This window comes from Myotis brandtii, unplaced genomic scaffold (genome assembly GCF_000412655.1).
Source record: "Myotis brandtii unplaced genomic scaffold, ASM41265v1 scaffold115, whole genome shotgun sequence".
NCBI classification, from domain to species: Eukaryota; Metazoa; Chordata; class Mammalia; order Chiroptera; family Vespertilionidae; genus Myotis; species Myotis brandtii.
The window spans coordinates 15,310,592-15,330,672 of NW_005353967.1; the positions used below are offsets into that span (position 1 = coordinate 15,310,592).

At 33.7% G+C, this 20,081-nt stretch overlaps 1 protein-coding gene across 2 annotated transcripts in view; it reads left to right on the forward strand.

Annotated features, from left to right (window-relative positions):
• FCHO2 (FCH domain only 2) overlaps window positions 1-20,081 on the forward strand; it is a 105,945-nt gene that overhangs the window by 62,672 nt on the left and 23,192 nt on the right. For both annotated transcript variants that reach the window (XM_014549582.1, XM_005858013.2), the window contains exons 11-18: window positions 960-984; window positions 7,069-7,126; window positions 7,392-7,567; window positions 9,229-9,240; window positions 9,618-9,642; window positions 11,336-11,378; window positions 13,747-13,838; window positions 18,607-18,710. In XM_014549582.1, the coding sequence (XP_014405068.1) occupies window positions 960-984; window positions 7,069-7,126; window positions 7,392-7,567; window positions 9,229-9,240; window positions 9,618-9,642; window positions 11,336-11,378; window positions 13,747-13,838; window positions 18,607-18,710 (535 nt within the window). The remainder of the gene's footprint in view (window positions 1-959; window positions 985-7,068; window positions 7,127-7,391; window positions 7,568-9,228; window positions 9,241-9,617; window positions 9,643-11,335; window positions 11,379-13,746; window positions 13,839-18,606; window positions 18,711-20,081) is intronic.

Consider the following 20,081-nt stretch of genomic DNA (forward strand, 5'->3'; position numbering starts at 1 on the left):
TATTTTTGATTTATTTTATATATTTAAGTGCCATTTAACAAAGAAAAATCAACCAAAAAAATGAGTTCGCGTGTCAGAGGTTCGCCATCACTGGACTAGAAAGTTAATGAAGTCTAACCACTCACTTAACAAATTTGGAGAAAAGTCGTTTTGAAACCTTTTATATAGACTAACTTATAGAAAGTACTGCACTTGGAAATGTCACTTTTGAAAGTATACACTTTAAAAAAAGTTTTAAAATTTTATTTTAAAAAGTTTTTTTTTTACCATTTTTTACTAAGAAATATAAATGTGGACTTTTTTTTTTAAAAAAAGGCAGGCCTTCTTCTTCTTCTTCTTCTTTTTCTTTCTTCTTTCTTCTTCCTCCTCCTCCTCTTTCTTCTTCCTCCTCTTCCTCTTCCTTCTCCTCTTCCTCTTCCTCCTCCTCTTCCTCCTCCTCTTCCTTCTCCTCCTCCTTCTTCCCCCTCCCCCTTCTTCCCCCTTCTTCCTCTTCTTCTTCCTCCTTCCTCTTCTTCCTCCTTCCTCTTCTTCCTCCTCCTCCTCCTTCCTTCCTCCTCCCCTTCTTCTTCTTCTTCTTCTTTTTTTTTTTGCATTTTCTCTCCCTGAAGAATTAAATGCCACTAGAAATCTTTGTAGGACTGATAGCTTCCTTGATATGATTCATGTGTATGTTCAAGGAAAAGAAGTACTTTTTAAAGTAGTTTTAAAAACACTTGTGTTGTTTTATTTTGTCATGGATTATGGGTACACAAATGCCTTCTTTTGAATTTAAAAATCATTTTTAAAAATCATTTTTAAAAATCATTTTTAAAAATCTTCATGAAATAATTTCTCTAAGTATTTTTGTAAAGTTTAAATAAAAGTTATGCTTCAATACCAAGGTAGACACTTTTAATATTGCATTATTTTCAGATAGTTCTGATAGCTTAATGTTTCTAATACTTTGTTTGTTTTAATAGGGAATGCCCTGATGCAGATTCACTTGTAAGTAGATTTTTACTTTGATATAAACAATTTAAATGAGCTTTTTTTTTTATTAGGAAATACCCAGCATATTTGGGTTGAGTTGTTTACAAATTTTTTCAAGAAAAATAATAATCATGTTATTGTAAATCCACTATTAAAATTATTTTACAGATGCATATTTGGCTTTATATTGCCAGATGCTTTCCTGTTAAATTGAAGGTGTTTCTAATTACCTTTAAAAAATGGTCATTTTACTTCTAAAATTGGAGTAGTAGCATAGCATATTGCTTTTGGGGGGGGGGAAGTATGTAAGATCTCAAATCTGCTTACTTTATTTTAAAATATGGTGCTGTTATTAATTTGTTCTTAGATCTCTTAAAAATAATACTTTATCTGTTCATGTATTTAAGTTTTATTTAAGAGATTGTCATTTTAGAAAAAATAACCATGGTTCGTATTTTCCTGTGCTTTTTATTTTGTTTTGTTTTTTTATTTGTTTTTCTTATATAAGTATATTCCTTTATATATAATTAAAGAAGATATCAGATGGAGCTCCCTGTGGTTACAGTGGAAGAGTAGACTTACCAAATGGTATATGTAGTATGTAAACAGACACATTTTTCGAATTGCTCTTTAAACACTGGTTATGTGAAGTGTAGTAGAGCCAAGTTTTCTATCTCCTCTGCTTATTGTTTTTGCTTGCATAACTATTGTTTCTTTTGGCCCCAAAACAGTTCGATCTGTTACAGCATAATGATATATCAAAATAAATAACTAGATATTAAGATAAAATTAGTATTTTGTTTCATATTTCAGCTTTAAAATAAGAAAACTATCATTTGTTAATAAATTTATAGTGAAAATAATGAAATAGACTCCTAATGAACTCTAGGAATCATTAGTGTTTTTAGAGTTATAACATTTACCTTACCACTTACTTACCTATTTTGATAACCTTGGTTTATTAATTAATGGAAAAGCCAGCAGATGTTTGACATTTACTTTTATTTTTTAAAAATATATTTATTGATTTCAGAGAGGAAGGAAGAGGGAGAGAGAGACAGAAACATCAATGATAAGAGAGAATCATTGATTGGCTGCCTTCTGCACGCCCCCTACTGGGGATCGAGCCCACAACCCAGGCATGTGCCCTTGACCGGAATCGAACCAGGGACCCTTCAGTCCACAGGCCGACTCTCCATCCACTGACCAAACCAACTAGGGCTGACATTTACTTTTAGTACTCACACATTTTATTTCTGAATTAATTATGTATAGTATTTGTTTGATGATTGCAACATTGCATGAAATCCTTTAGTACTTAATGTTTTATTTTATATACATTCCCTTAAAACATTTTTAATTCTCTTAACTCATTGATTCTATTCTATAATGATCACTATGAACCAATTTTGAACTTTAGTCAGTACTTACCTGGAATTAGAAAAGGACTCTTAAAGAGGACACAAAATTCTTATGCCATATAAGAAATGATTGATAAATTTGATTGTGTAGAAATAAAAAAACTTAAAAAATTAGAAAAAATACATCATAGGATTTGAATAACTAAAGATAAATTGACAGAATATATTTGCAAGACATGTAACAAGGGGCTAATTACTTTCCATTGTTAAGTTTTTATACAAATCCATATAAAAGGTAGGCAAGGACCCAGTAGGAAAAGGGCATTAAATAAAAACAGGCAATTTTTCATAAGAAGAAATAAAAATGGTGAGTAAACATAAGAAATGTTCAAAATAGTAGCCTCATTCTGATGCAAATTAGAATGAAATTACTGTGTTCACTATCATTTGGCCAAAATAGGAATGCATTGGTGGTATCTCCCCAAATAAGAAATACATGTTCTTTTGACCTTGCAATTCTACTGCTAGGGATTTACTGTTATCACTATGTTGACAAACTTATATGTGATTAATCAAGATATGCATAAAAAGAGGGGGATGTGCCCTAGCCAGTTTGGCTCAGTGGATAGAGCGTCGGCCTGGGGACTGAAGGGTCCCTGGTTCGATTCCAGTCAAGGGCACATGCCTGGGTTGCGGGCTCGATCCCCAGTAGGGGGTGGTGCAAGAGGCAACAACCGATTAATGTTTGATCATTGATGTTTCTCTCTCTCTCCCTCCCTCTCCCTTCCTCTCTGAAATTAATAAAAAATATATATTTAAAAAAAAGAGGGGGAGAGATAGAGGTAGAGATAATTGTTTATATTAGAAAAAAGTGGAAACAAACACATCTGTTAAGATGGAACTGGTTAAATATATTATTAAACATTCACTTGATGAAGTAACATGTTATAGTTACCTTGCTCTGTGTCTGCTGACATGGAAAGAGCTTACTACATAAATAAAAGCAAGTATGAACTTTTAAGTAATTGCTGTTTTAAAAATATGAATGTGTGGGTACAGAAGTCCCTCCCATCCATGATTTTGCTTTCTGCGGTTTGAGTTATGCAGTCAGTTGCAGTCAGAAAATAATGGAAAATTCCAGAAATAAACAATTCATAAGTTTTAAATTGCGTGCCATTTGGAGTAGTGTGATGAAATCTCATGCTGTCCTGCTCCTTCCCACTTGGGATTTGAATCATCCCTTTGTCCAGCATATCTACGTTGTACACACTGTCCATCCTTTAGTCTTGGTTGTTATCAGTTTGTAGCTGTCTTGTTTATCAGTTTGACTGTCATAGTATCACTGTGCTTGTGTTCAAGTAATCCTTATTTTACTTAGTAATGCCACATTCACATAACTTTTATTGCAGTATATTTTTATAATTGTTATATCTTATTATTGTTAATCTCTTACTTTGCCTAATATATAAATTAAACTTTATCATAGTTGTGTATGTATAGGAAAAAATGTGTACATAGTATTTGGTACTATCTATGGTTTCAGGCACCCACTGGGGGTCTTGGGATGTACCCCCTAAGTTTTTTTTTTGGGGGGGGGCTAGTGTATATGTGTTCTCTTTATAAAAGAGAATGAGTTACAAGACAACTTAATTGTGATTATCTATGGGGAGAAGGGTTACAGTGGTGCTGAGCAGGGAAAGGAGGCTTTCTTTTTTGTTGTTTTCTATTATTTACAGCTAGTCTTACTAATTAGTAAAAATATTAGTAGGCTACCTTGGAAGGGAAATTGTTTATTTTCTTTTTGGTTTAATGTCTATATAATTTAAAAAATTATTTTGAGGTCCTGTGTATTTTGAAAGTTTACCAAGGAAGTGTGACTTGCTTTTATTTTGGTTTTGTCCAATTCCCCCATTTCAGACAGAGAGATTGAGAAACATTCCATTGACTTGTGAGCTCTATCCAAATATATATAAATGTATTTTTTTTTAATGTTTTTATTGATTTTTAGAGTGAGAGGAAAGGAGAGAGGTAGAGAGATTAGAAACATCGATGAGAGATCCTGCATGCCCCATTGGGGATTGACTCCACAACCCCGGGCATGTGCCTTGACCAGGAATTGAACCGGTGACCTCTTGGTTCATGGGTTGACACTCTACCACTGAGGCAGACTGGCCAGGCCCAATATATATTTTTAAATCACTACCACTATCAACAATCCACCAAAACTACCTTTAAGATTAGTGAGGGAAATAAACTGCTCTTTTCTTCTTCATACTGCTTTTGACTTAGTGCTTTGCCTAAGCATTGTTGGGCCCTAATAGAGAAATTACGGTTGAATGGACCAAGGTGCAGACAAGGAAAGTGTTAGGTTGTTTTTTTGTAATGTATTGGGGTGCAAAACAGAGGTTTTAAATGTACAACTCAAAAATAAAAATCATCTGCAAATCCCAGATAGAAGAACCTCTGGGAAATTAAAATATCTGGTATGTTTTTAGGGTACTTGGGATTAGGAATAAAGTATTTTGGGAAAAATATTTATTTTGTTTTCTAATGAATCTACATTTGGCCACGTTTATTTTTAAAGTATTTTTAACTTATTTGCATATTAGCAAGCAATATGTAGAAATAAATAAAGTGCTCTATTTTTAGGGTCATAACTACATCACTGGTCATATTTTTATCTATGTAATCTGCTCTTTACCCAATATTAGATTTTTTACTTCTAGAGTTTAATCTAGCCTGTTAACTCACTACTGGCTACATCAGAGTGTTTATTCTGCTTTTAGTTCTCCTTGATCTTGTGCTATGCCTGACTCAGATGAGCAATCCTTTATATTCCTCTTGCTGAGGTTTTAGCAAGTGATTGGAGAAAGAATGGCAAACTTTACCAATAGAAGGATGTTGGCTGCCCAATAATATCTGATATCCTGGCATTTCTTGACAGTCTTTATTTTTTTCCATTTTAAAAACTTTTATTTTGAAATAGCTTCTAATTTACAAAAAAAATGCAAGACTAAAATAGTACAAAGAACACTTGTATATCTTTAACTTTTTACTAATTTGTTTTAACATTTGCATTCTCCCCAAGTATGTACATGTTTATGAATGTGAATATATTTTTCTGAAAGTAGAAATGTTCTCTTACCTAATTACAAGAGCATACTCACTCCCTTCTGTATTCCTTCTACTCCATTGCTCTGCCTTGTAGATGACCAACTTTGTGTTTTGATTTATCCTTCCAGTGATTTAAAAAAAAAATAAAGATTAGCTGATAGGCATGTTTTTTATTTTTCCTTTTTCTTACTTAGAAGATATTATACTATATATTCTTTTGTACTTTTTTTTTTAATCCTCACCCAAGGTGTGAGGATATTTTTTCCACTGATTTTTAGAGAGTGGAAGGGGGTGGGGGGAGAGAAACATCAATTGACCTGAGGGCAGGAGTGGGTGGGGTGGGGGTGAAGAGGGGGAGAAGGATGGGACCTGCAACCCACATATGTGCCCTTGACTGGAATCTAACCTGCAGCCCTCCAGTGCTCAGTCTGACACTCTGACCACTGAGCAACCATTGCCAGGGCTGTCTTTCTAAATAGCTGTATAGTACTGTTTTGTGTATGTACCACAGTTTATTCAACTGTGCTTTCCAGTAATATTTGAGTTATAATCTTGATGAATAATTTTGTTGCATATGTATTTTTAAATAGTTGGGGGTGTATCTTTGGGGAAAATTCCTTGAAGTGGAATTCCTGGGTGGAAGATTAAGCACATATGTATTTTTGTTAGATATTATTAAATTTTTCTTTATAGAGGTTGCAATACAGTAAGTACTCCATGTTGTTGATAGGTTCTGCGACCTTAAGTGAAACTATATAACTAAATCAATTTCACCATAGGCTAATTGATATAAACAAGAGTTAAGTTCCCATGGCATCTAGTTCTTGTTAAAACAAAATGACCTTATTCAAGGACCTGCAGTATTTTGTATTTATAACAGTGAAGTATAAGAGTACATTTCCCCCACAGCTTTGCCAACAGTTTTGAAATTCAAAATTCAAGCTTTTGAATTTTTGCCAGTCTCATAAGAGAATAGTATTTTAATGTAGCTTTACTTTTCTTGATAGTCTTTTCTATTTTTTTGTTCTCTATTTTTCCATTAACTTAAGCTGTCAGTCCTCTGATTTAATCATTTCCCTTCCCCAGACACAGTCTTGTGCTTTTATTTTCTTACTTTGAAAATTTGGGTGAATATTGGTTGTCTACAGAACTGCTAGCATTTCTACCTGAACACCTGTTCGATTCCTTTCAGTGTTTCTCCTGTTTCATTTTGCAATGCTTTTCTATTTTAGACATCTGAAGCATGGAGTGTGATTTGAAGCTAATTAAAAAGGCATAATTTCCCCAGAGTGTTAGAATTTTGTTAACCTATTGACATTTGATATATGATATAGCACCTCAGTAATAGTTAAGACTATTTTGCTAATCCTATATAATAAAAGCCTAATATGCAAATTGTCCTCTTGACTGGGAGTTTGACCCGGGCGCGGGGCCTGCGTGGCAGGGGGAAGGGAGGACCCCCTGGCTGGCGGCGACAGGCAGCCAGGGCAAGGGAGGCGCCCTGGCCGGCAGCCTCTAGGGACCCTACCTGTGCATGAATTTTGTACACTGGGCCTCTAGTCTCTAATAATATTTTTGTAGTTGGAGTCATCATTACAGAGTTTTCTTTTTCTTCTTTCCATAGAACATTCCTGATGTAGATGAAGAAGGCTATAGTATAAAACCAGAAGCAAATCAGAATGATATCCTTTTAACATCTGGATATTTTTAATGGCATATAAGTAGACAGTCAAAATAATCTATTTAATAATCAGTCTTCAAATTTTTAATTATATTAAAATGACTCCATATTCTTCATTTGACATGTTTTTATTAACAAAAGTTAGTTGTTATATTTCTGTTAAAGTCTATCTTATCTCAAAGGTTTTTGTTACTTTTTTAAAGATGTAAACAACTGGTTATGCATTAAGACAATTTAAAAACTAATTTTTTTTAACTGATACTCACATACCAAAGAGAACCATTTCTACTCATCTAGTGATTCTGATTCTGAAGATGAAGAACCAAAGAAGTATCGGATAGAAATTAAACCTATGCATCCAAATAACTCACATCATACAATGGCTTCCTTGGATGAATTAAAACTATCTATAGGAAATATAACGCTCTCTCCAGCAATATCTGTAAGTAAGAAAATGAGCAAGTTTATACTTAAATAGAAGTCTTTCTTTTTTAATACCTTGTCTACCTGCATTTGTTAGGAATAATAAAAAGTAAGACATCATTTAGCAGTATTTAAGCATGTTGGATGAGGAAATACTTAATGTATATATTTTTTCTTTTTATTCAGCTTTATTGAGGAATATAGTCTATAATTTTTATACAGTCAAATGAACTGAGTTTGGCTTCCTTTTGAAAGTGTATTACAAAGGAAGCAAAAATGTAGAAAATCCACTATTTCTGCCATTTGTTTTATTTTATAAATACTGCTGTATGTCTCAGGCAGAATTTTGTGAACTAGCAGTATTAATCTTTTCCTCATCGAATTTTAAAGTTTTTGTCCATGTTTTGTGAACTTTATGTAGAAGGGAATTTTGTAAAAATGAATTTAAAGATTAAACGATCTCTTTGCATTTTTTTGTCTATCACTGTAACATTTGTTTTCTATACTTTTCATAGAAGAAAAGGGAAAGAATTTTTTTTAAAAAAAAGAATTTTTCGTTATAATGATTAATTTCTCAGTTCTAAGATATCATAACTTAATAGCTTTTGAGGGAGAAAAAAAATATAATACATCTTTCCATTGATGTCTTACTCTAAATTTAAAAATGTTAAACTATGGGGGGGAAGCATGTGTTGTTTTTTTAGTATATTTGTAGTTATTCATAATTGATTTTAATCTGTTCATCTTGATAATAGAGAATAAAAGTTCTCACTATTTCATTTTGTTATTTAATTATATATTTTAAGTAGTCTGTATGCATTCATTTAGATAAAAGTTTTTTTTCTCTCATTCACTTTTAGAATTTTAGAACCTTTTTTCCCAACAAAAAGACAGATTTCTGAAGTGAAGTTTTATTCTACCATTACTAGTGAACATTAAGATTAATGCCAAGGTTAAATTATGATATATATCTGAAGTAGAAAGTGTGAAACCATTCAACATTTTTTAAAATATATTTTTATTGATTTCAGAGAGGAAGGGAGAGGGAGAGAGAGAGATAGAAACATCAATGATGACAGAGAATCATTGATCAGCTGCCTCCTGCACGCCCCACACTGGGGATCGAGCCTGCAACGTAGGCATATGCCCTTGACCAGAATTGAAGCCGGGACCCTTCAGTCTGCAGGCCAACGCTCTATCCACTGAGCCAAACCGGCTAGAGCAACTATTAAAAATTTTTATTCTGTAAGAGCATAACTGATTTAAAATACATATGTAAATAAATCAAATAAAAGCCTAGAGAAATATGTATCAAAATGTTAAGCATCTATCACTGAGTTGTGAGTTCATTGATGGTTTTAATTTACTCCTTTGTGCTCTTCTTTCTTTTATATCTGTTAAAAAACAGTGAGCACATTAATTTCATTCTCAGAAAATAATAATCATAAAGTTTTTAATTATTAATATGGTTTGTGAAAAGAAGATATTGTGAGTATATTTTTTTGCCCAGTTTGCTTATTTAGCCTAAGTATTTCCCTCTACCCCCCAAACAGTGTATGTGTTTTAAATTGTATAGGTTTCAAGTATGCTTCAGAAAGGAATAGACAAATTATTAGAGTTGGAAAATAGGATTTTTAAATTCTAAAATGATTCTTTTTTTTTCTTTCCATGTACTACTAGAGACACAGCCCAGTAAGTGCAAGATTTTATGTTTTTATCTATTGACTTTAAAAAAAAGCACAGCACCATTGTAATGTTTGAACATTGATTTTCAAAATATGTGTTAAATTTTTTAAATTAGCAAGTCATAAGTTGTTTTAGATATTTAGTCTAATATTTAAAAATATTTTATTGAATGTTAAAAGTACATGTATTATTTTTTTACTACAAAACAAAAACTACTGAAAGTTTTTCTGTGTATCTTTTTATGTAAATACAGTTTACAATTGAGCAGATATACTAAAAACAACTTAAAATTTAGGTTCCCAGAATTAACATTTTACGAAATATTTCATTGCCAAATTAAATTATTTATTTAATGGCACTTGGTTTTTTCGTTTCTGTTTTAGGTGCAGATGAATCGGAATTCGTCTAGTAAGTTTGACATTTTAAGTTGGTTATTTTATTTCTATTAAAATTTATCAGGCAATTTACTAAGCTTGTAACCTTATAGCCTTATATATGTAGTTACAGAAATAGTCCTTTCTCATCATGAGCCTTCACAACAGACTAAGAGGATACTTATTTTATAACAGAAGACAATTTATCTCTTTTAGCTTTGAGACATGTCATAAACTTTAATACCTGACTACAATGTAATTTTATATATATATATATATATTATTGATTTCAGAGAGGAAGGGAGAGAGATGGAGAGATAGAAACATCAATGATGAGAGAGAATCATTGATTGTCTGACTCCTTGCACGTCCCCTACTGGGGGTGGATTGAGCCCGCAACCAGGGCATGTGCCCTTGGCTGGAATCGAACCTGGGACCCTTTAGTCTTCAGGCCAACACTCTATCCACTAAGCCAAACCAACTAGGGCAATGTTTTTTAGAAATCAGCAAAGCTAGAGAGTAGCTTATGATTAAAAATGTTAAACTGTTTAATTGGTATAACACTCCCTCTTGAGCTGGAAGGCCTTTATGAGTAATCTGTAGTTTTACCTATTTTTAAGTCAGATCACAATTGCAATTTCTATTACATGGTTTTTAGGATAGCATTTTATATTAAAAACATTTTGGGGGTGTTAATACCTTGTGCAGAATCATGCATAAAAATAAGGGTTGTGGGGAAGAGTTTGGGCAGCACAATCAAAAGCTATGCAATTTTGTAAACAATGCTTAATCAGCATCAATCCTAATAAAAATTCTAGCTCAATTAAAAATACCCACTAAATTTATAATACTAAACAAAAAGTAGGATTTTTAAAAAAAAAAAAATGGTGAGTAACTTGATGATAGGGGATTTGAAGAAAATGAGGATAAAAGGAGACTATCGACTTATAAAGATGAAGGCAGTTTGCAAAAAGATGGAGAACAGCAGCACAATAAGCACTTTGAGGCAAAACAAACTCTAAACTGAGCCAAATGGGAGAAGGTGGCGTGAATGGCATCACGTACAGTGAGGTGTTCCTCATGTTTGTTGCAGTTACACATGTCGATATAGTTTGTAATTTTCAGCTATTGCTTAATGATGCAAAACATTAAGGTGCACTGAAGGTTTCTTATGAACCAACATGACTTTTGCATTACTGATGCCTTTCCCCTATGTATTAGTTCCTTATGAAATGATTCATGTTACAAAGGTAGCAAAACTAACTGTCTTATAGAGATTTTTGCTCTAGATTGTTATACAAATTTTAATTTTTAAAAATAGGATGTTTTTCAAGAGTTGGTAACTACTTTTGGCCAGTAAAATAATCACTAATGATATTCTTAGAATTTGAAAAATGCTTTCATGATCCATCAATTAAAATTCTTGAGTGATACTTACATAAGTATTTAACATTTGTTCTAATTTTTAAAGTTGCAGCCCATATTTTTCTTTTCAACGGCCATTTTATTTTAATAAATACGAGAAATCAGTTGATTTGACTTGTCATTTTTTATGAAAGATATTAGAAGAAATAAAGATTTAGCAGAAACTCTAAATCTTATTATTTTAATATTCTTTACAGTAGAAAACTTGTTAAAGGTTTATTTTTTCTTTTTCTAATTGTTTATGTTTGTTATTAATTCCAGAATTTTTAAATTGTTTATTGTAATGAGATAATTTTTTATAGGTGAAGAGTTAACAAAATCGAAATCATCTGCTTCATCCAATGAGTAAGTCCCATGTTTAAATTTTTTTAAAAAAATCTATTTTTTTAGAGCAATTTTAGGTTCACAGCAAAATTGAGTGAAAGGTACAGAGTTTTTGCATATACTCTGCCCCCACATATGCTCAGCTTCCCCCATCAGAGTAGCACATTTGTTATAATAATGAACCTACATTGACACATCATTATTACCCAAAGTCCATGGTTTACACTAAAGTTTACTCTTGGTTATACATCCTGCAAGTTTTGACAAATGGATGATAATATGTCCACCATTGTAGTAGTAGTCAGAATAGTATGACTGCCCTAAAAGTCCTCTATTTCCTCCACCTTTTTATTCTTTCCTCCCCACTACCTTTAAAGTATCCTTTGTCCTGTTTTCTAGAATTTTATTATCTCTTCAGTTTTAATTCCAGTAGAGTGTTATGAATTACCCTGTTTCCTAAGCTGTCAGATGCCATGTGGAGTTTTTCATTGTTTTAATTATTTCTCATTTGACAGTATTTTTTATAATAATGTAAAAAATCCATTCAACTGTATTTTGCCTTGATGGCTTTATTGCTTCTAAATAATTGATAGTATTCCAAGTTCATACATACCTGTATTTCAACTAGTTATTCTCATGAAAAATTTCTTACTTTTTCCCTTCAATTTTGGCTGTGACCTTGTAAAACAGACTGTATACTGCGTGAGCTTCAAAGTGAGGAAGTGTCTCAAGTTGAAAAAGGAGAGGCTAGAAGGAATGTTGCCAGCTGTTAAAAAGAAAAAATAATTTAAGCCAATGTGGCATGGGTCTTTTTTCACTTCTGTATCTATCAATAAGAATACATTGTTTTAATGTTTTTTGCATGATTAAAAGTTAAATAATAAATGTATAGTTTAAAATTATACTTTTCAAGCTAAGCACTAGTTTTATAAGTTTTTAAACTATGTTTTTAGGAATCATATGCAATTGTAATTCTAGGCTTTATCGTGCAAGATGTAGTGTGTCCATGTAGGTACACTACATGTTGAGATACAAGATATGTGGCTATAGATCATTGTAACGTTTTTATTATGTAGTGGACATGTTTTCTAAGATTTTAAAAGATATTTAAGAAAATGGCAGTTTGATGCATTAAAATATTGTTTTATGGGGATTACTCTCTTTTTTTATACTTTAAATACATACAATTTTAATGTCAAGTGTACCTCAATAAAGCTGGAAAAAATTTAAAAAGGAGATAGTGGCTAAGGTGGGCTGCTTCAAGACTAGAGGCTATCCTATCCTATATATAATAAAAGGCTAATATGCAAATCGACCGAATGGCGGAACAACCGGTCGCTATGATGTGCACTGACCACCAGGGGTAGATGCTCAAAGCTGGAGCTTCCTCCTGGTGGTCAGTGTGCTCCCACAGTGGGGGCACCACTCAGCCAGAAGCCGGGCTCATGGCTGGTGAGCACAGTGGGGAATGGGCCTAAGCTGTCAGTCGGAGATCCCCCGAGGGCTCCCAGACTGCGAGAGGGCGCAGGCTGGGCTGAGGGGACCCCCCACCCCCGAGTGCCCGAGTTTCATGCACCAGGCTTCTAGTATTTATATAAAAGTTTGTATTAAAGTAAGGAGCCAGGTGTCGAATCCAGAGAGTAACCAGTACAGTGCATTGATTCCAAGAGGTCAGTGGAAGAAAACTTTGGTTATGCAGCACATAGGTTTTTGAAACTAGAATGTTGATTTCCTTGATGATTTTGTCATTGGCTTGGTTATGTCTCAGAAAGGCAGGTCTGCCCCAGATATTTCACCAGACTGCTTTAGTGTCTCAGGCAGTGGCTTGTCCAAGGAGAAACCCTGCCCTTGCATGATCTACTGCAGTGATAAGATCTTTGAAGTTTATATCAGTGTTGGGTTTACTTAATGTACATGAGCAATACTTTTTAAAAAACCCTTTCCTCTTTTTCTTTGAAAATAAAGTATGATCTTACAAAATTTCTAATTTCATATCACTTATGACCTGGCATTGTTGTAGAATTAAGTAGCTGTGTGTCCTTAAGCAGCTTGTTTAGAGACTCCATGCTGCTTTTTTCATTTGTAAAGCTGAAATCATTATATCCATTCTGACAGCCCCTAAGATTGTTAAGAGTATAACAAGGTGTGATTGGTGGGGATTAATCTTCTATCTCTTCCTATCATCTTCACACAATAGATCCTGCTTATAATGGTTAACAAATTGGTTTATTACATTTTCTAAGTTTCTTCACATATTCTAGTGGCAGAACATTCAACTTTTTAATCATATATGTTGAACTATTATAATTCTGCAAAATGATAGTGACTAAATTTTATATTAATAAAATATTCCTTTATTAAAATCTTTATTTTAAAAATATTATGGTAGGAAAGGAACCAGTGATTTACTTGCTTGGGATCCCCTGTTTGGTGGACTTTCTCTTGATTCATCTTCAGCTTCACTAACTTCATCATCATCAGGTAAATATATATATACATACATATATATTTTAAACTGAGGAATTCAGTAGTTTTTCTAATTGATTGATTCATTATGTATCGTTATACTTAATGATCAAAAATGTTTTAACTTGTCCTCAGATCATATTGCCAGATAAAAGTGATTTTATACTGGTTTTGTTAACTTAAAGAGCCTATGGCTTAAACCACAAAAATTTAACATATAAATGGGAAAAAACCTGTTGTTTATTTGTAGGCATCAAATAATCTTATTGCTTATAGATAAAATTCAACTGTATAGATATGCATAAATGTAAACCAGTGCTTTCTTGATGGACATTTACATTAGATCTAATTTTCTAATATTATGAACATTCATGAATATAACAAGTTTGTGCACATGTCTCATAATATCCTTATAATTTTTCAATATAAGATCTATGAGTTACAAGGTATGCTCATTAATACTTATTGCCAAACTGCTTTCCAGAAAGGTTTTAGCAATTCCCACGTCTGAAAGGACTTGATGAGTGCTTTTTAATTGTTTTGGCAAGAATATGTTAAGTTTCTCTTTTCTTCAAAATATAAAGTCCCATTTGCCAATACTCAAAGCAGGCATCAAAAAAACGCATCCTATATAATAAAAGCCTAACTAAGTGTCCGGTCGTCCATTCAACCAATCAAAGCGCAGTATGCTAATGATATGCTAAGGGCGCTCAACCTCTCATTATGGCGTGTACTGACCACCAGGGGACAGTTGACCAGTCACTATGACGTGCACTGACCACCAGGGGGCAGACGCTCCCCCCGGAGGTTAGCTTGCTGCTGGGGTCTGGCCAATCGGAACAGAACAAGATAGGCTGGACACGCCCTGGAGCCCTCCTGCGATTCCTCTCCGGCTGGCCAACCTCCCGCGTCCCTACCCGGCCCCGATCATGCACCAGTGGGGTCCCTCGGCCTGGCTTGTGCCCTCTCGCAATCCGGGACCCCTCGGGGTATGTTGGAGAGCTGGTTTTGGCCTGATCCTGCAGGCCAGGCTGAGGGACCCCCCTGGTGCACGAATTCATGCACCAGGCCTCTAGTGTTTAATAAAATCACTGCTTGTTCAAAGCAAGGAAATAAAATTTCTCTAAGTTGATCTTCAATCTTCTCTAGGATTTTAGAAATGCCATACATATAGTATTGGGGGTTAAGGGAGTGCTGGAACGGTGGGAAAGAACTTAAATCAATTGAGATTCTGCTATCTCACTCTGCTAGGAGTTACATATGTGTTATTTCACTTCATTAACTGCTGCATGAAGTTTTTATTCCCATTTTATAATATTAGGAACTTCTCTAAGATTATATAACTAGGAAATGATGAAGCATAGATTCAGACCTGGGTCTTACAAATTCTAAAGTCTTCTGCACTCTGGCATTAACAAAACAATAAGCCTTGTTGAAACATTTTACTATTGATAATAAAACATCTTACTATTAACAATAAAACAAGCACTAGTATTTAAAATTAGACTGTTTAGAAATGAATATTTATTTATTTAAAAAAACATTTTTGTTGATTTCAGAGAGGGAAAGATAGAAACATCAGTGATGAGAATCATTGATCAGCTGACTCCTGCATGCCCCCTACTGGGGATTGAGCCCACAACCGCATCTGGGCATGTGCCCTGACCGGAACTCTTGGTTCTTGGGTTGATGTTGGCTTAACCTACTGAGGTAGACAGGCCAGGCTAGAAACTAATATTTTAAAATAAATTTTTAGATTGTGTTTTAGGCAACCTGAACCTGAAACAATTTGGAATTTGAAGGGGAAGTGATCTGTACCTAATATTTGTAAAACAGCAAGAGATAGTCAATAGAGAGTTGAACATACTCTGAAGTGTCATTATATCCTTTCTGAATGGGCATTTGTTACTAATTAGTTTTCTAAAAATAACCTTATTAATAGCTTGTATAAGGAAACTAAAATCGTACAGGAAAAACTGAAGTTGTCGTTAGGTCTCTTTTTTGGTTAGTGATAATGTCAGAATGGTGTTTTGTATTTAGAATGAAGAGGGTCCTACGCAGTGTTTTTCAATTTTTTAAATATTCTTTTATAAATTATTTTTTCAAAATTTTAATAAAAATCTTTACAGTGGTATCCCAGAGGCTTTAGTTATGTATGTAACTCTGCCCTTTGTTTCTCACAATTTTCTTTAGCAGTCTCTTCATTTTCAAAAAAAAGCTCTTTCCTCTTGCTACCTGTCTAAAGAATGTTTTGCCCCTCTCACTTTCAATTTCAGATAAAAAGGTATCATTTGATATTTAGTAGCTAGGATATGATAAAGCACTTAATAACCTTTGATTAGTTTTAAAATTAACTTTGGTATTTTAACCTTCCTATATAGTCTGAAAAATAATGTCACAAATTACTTTGCCCTTCAAAGAATATTAGTGATATTGATAGAGATAATTATTGTTTCACAGTAATTAACAGCACCACGAGAGAGCACATATAAGTTTCCTTTTGCTTCATGGTCACAAAGTCAGTGATTTCCTTTATTGATGAAGTTGTTACAAGTTCATCTCTCCAGTGTAGCTCAGACAGCATTCCAGAGATTGCATTGGAAAGCTCAACATCCCTTTGGGTTTCCTGATGCTTTGGATGAGAGATCTTCCAACACCCGCATCTCTGAGGATCAAAGTGGCCCTTGCCATAATGTCACATGTCCTGAAAATTACTGACAGAAGAAGCTAACAGTGTTGCTGATTTTTCTTTTGCATCTTCATCATTGCTTCTCAAGTCTAGATTAGTATTTTCTTTATTTACGTAAAGAATGGTATGGGAAACATGCTTTGTCTATTCTCTTTAGGCATTATCAGAGGGTAGGTTAGCTCCTATCTGCTGTTACTATCCTTATTTACAGGCCACTTCTTATTTCTTCATATACTGTGTCTAATATGGGTATTTCTTGGAAGTGAGCTTCACCATCAACATCACCACTACTCCTACCAAAAATCCACAATTAAGACTCGTAATCTTGTAAACAATTATAGTAATCTCCTTCAAAGGCTTCTGGAAGCAGTATCTAATTGGCATATGCAGGTAGATTCATTTATAATTAATGATTCATTTATAAACAGTTGTGTTAGTTTTATTGGCTTTCCTCAAACAGCAATTTTTGATTATTTGAAGAAGCTGAACTTAACACTTCTAGGCTTAGTTTTGAGTCAGTCGGAATGCCATTTGGAGAAGCAAATGATTAGTCAATAATGAAGTTTCAGATGTAAATGTCTCTTATGTTAGCCTCTCACACTTTTGAAATAACTTGAGTATTGGCCAGTGCTGGTTTCATTAATAATGAACATGTCTTTAAAGCAAATGTGTCATAGCACAGGGAAGAGATATGGTCTCAGGTTAGTGCACATTTCTTCCAGTGTATAGCTTAAAGTAGGAGTGCAGCATGAAAGAACTGCTGCTGACTGGAAAAAGGCAGCAGCCTTAGAAACTAACTTGATTTCTTACCAGCTTTCTACTGTTTTTCTTTAAGCAACCTAAAAGATGCCTATATATGTTATCCCTTCATATGATATGATTAGATAGTCCCATCGCATTTACTCTCTGTCCTGTGTCAACTACCTTTTTTCCTTAGGTTGCTTCCTACCACCTCCATGTTCTTCCCCTATTCCTCCACTGCTGACCAAGGGCCTCAGCTTTACCTGTTGTTTCCCCATGTATCCTTAGACCATTTCACATATTTTTAACTTTACACATCTGTAAACTTATAAAACTTACTGAAATATATTTCTTCCCATCCATATTATATTCTCCAGTTTCTGAATTATGTTACTTTTGATGATGTATACTTGAATTCCATTCATTAATTTCTACCATGATGAGTTATTTTTAATTAGGAATATGGAGGTTAGTATTTGATTTATAAAATTGCAAAATTTGCAACTGGCGTTGAAAAACAGTAAACATTAAATTTATATAGGATTTAGGGAAGGTTAGATTATTTTCAATACTTAACAAAAATGAATTAGAATGATTTAGGGTAATTTTATTTTATTTATTTTTAAATATATTTTTATTGATTTTAAAGAGGAAGGGAGAGGGAGAGAAAGATAGAAACATCAGTGATGAGAGAAAATCATTGATCAGCTGCCTCCTGCACACCCCCTACTGGGGACTGAACCTGCAACCCGGGCATGTGCCCTTGATCGGAATCGAACCCAGGACCCTTCAGTCCGCAGGCTAACACTCTATCCATTGAGCCAAACTGGCTAGGGCAATTTTTAAAATAAAGATAAATTTAATACTTTTATCACTTTTATCACAAAAAATGTTACAATGTGGTTCAATTTAAAAGTCAAATTACAGTTTTAAAGGTAAGTGTTTGATTTAGAGTTCATGTTCCTATTTTGAAGGTGTTGTTTCAAAGGCTTGGTCTTTCATTACTATCTGTAAAGTAGGTGTATGGGCAATAAACTAAAGAACTTAGACCTTAAATTGTTTGTTTACATCAGCTAATAACTATATAAATAATTGAAACGGGAATATAACTTGTGTGTGTCAGTTTTCTTGAAAATTTAATGATTTTTTTTCCAGGAATAATATTGGTAGTTTCAAAAAGAGTGTATGTCATTGATAGGCTCTCAGTATTTCACCAAATATCTTAAAAACAAAACAAAAAACTCTTTAAAAATGAACTTTGAATCCTAACAGTTCTCTATAATAGAATGTCTTTTTATGTCAGGATTGCTACATACTAATAATTTTCTTCAAATTTTCTTTTCCCCCCACCAGCCAGGCCCACAACTCCTCTTTCTGTAGGCACCATTGTCCCACCTCCAAGGCCTGCTTCCAGACCAAAGCTTACTTCAGGCAAACTCAGTGGGATTAATGAAATAGTATGTACTCAGGTGTTTCTCTTTTTTAAAAAACTATAACTGTTTTGATTTAAGATGCAAATGATATCTTTCTTTATGCCCACTTTACAGTTAAATGCTTGGAATTTTCTACTGGAGTTTTCAAAGTATAGAAGGGTTTTCCCAAACAACAGTTCCTTCATTCCCCCATCTTACCTCATTATCAGACCTGTGGAGCAAGACATTGTTTAAGACAAAAAAGATTTTCTGAGAAAGTTGGCACATTATAACAATACTATTCAGTACCCATTGTTTCACAGCTGAGAAGCAGTTTTTATATAATTCTTGGTTCTTAGGCCTTAGAAGTATATTGCCAGGAAAGTCCTGGAGGGCATCTAGTTCAGCTTTCTTTATTTTGTATAAAAGGATACTAATTCACATCACTTAATTGACTTCTTTATATTAAATACATACTGCTGTAAAAGAAGAAAAGGAAAAAAAGCATTGGTTGTCAAAAGTTGTCAGATAGTGAAAGAAATTTTATGGGGTCTAGTCAGAGTGAGGCTCTCCCAAATCAGTCTTTTTGCCTCTGATCTAATTGCCAGATTTAATTTCTGAAAGTCAAGCTTAATCTTTTTCTCCTGATATACATATCCAGTGTTTCATGTGATTGAATATTTTAGCTGCATGTACAAGGCTTTTGATGAACTGCCTGCATTACCAGACGAACTGTCCAACTTTCTCTTCTTTGCAGCCTATGTTCCAGCCACTTAAAACTTTCCACTGTTCCCCAAACACATCATGCTCTTTTATACATCCATGTCTTATTATGCCACCTGTATCTGAAATGCCCCTCAGTTTTCTTTTAGATCCTGTTAAATATCACCATGTAGATAAAACCCTCTTTGATCATTACTTCTCCCCCACTGGATTTAATCATTCTCTTCCTTATACTCATATTTTGCTTATGTTTCTCTTAGTGCACAAATCACATTGTATTTCTCTCCCTCCCCCTAATGAGCCATACTTTCTTTGTGTGTGCCCTCGTTACTGGACTGTGCCATATTTAATTTCATATCCTTAATACTTTGCATAATGCCTGGCCTATTACAAAATATTTCATGACTAAATGAAAAGGCTTGAGCACCAAGCATTGAAATGGTGACATCTTTCTTTTACAACCCTATTCCCAATGAACAGACTTAGTGGAAGTGAAATGAAGGACTAAATATCAGCTGCTAAGGAGATGGTATTATTTAAGTAATACAAAAATTGTTACATCTTAATAACATGGATGTTTTCCTGCTTACAAAAGCAGTGCCTGATCATGTTGTAAAATTTGGAAAATAGAGAAAACACAAAGAACAAAAAATTCCTTCTATATTTACCACTCAAAAGAGTATATGCTATATA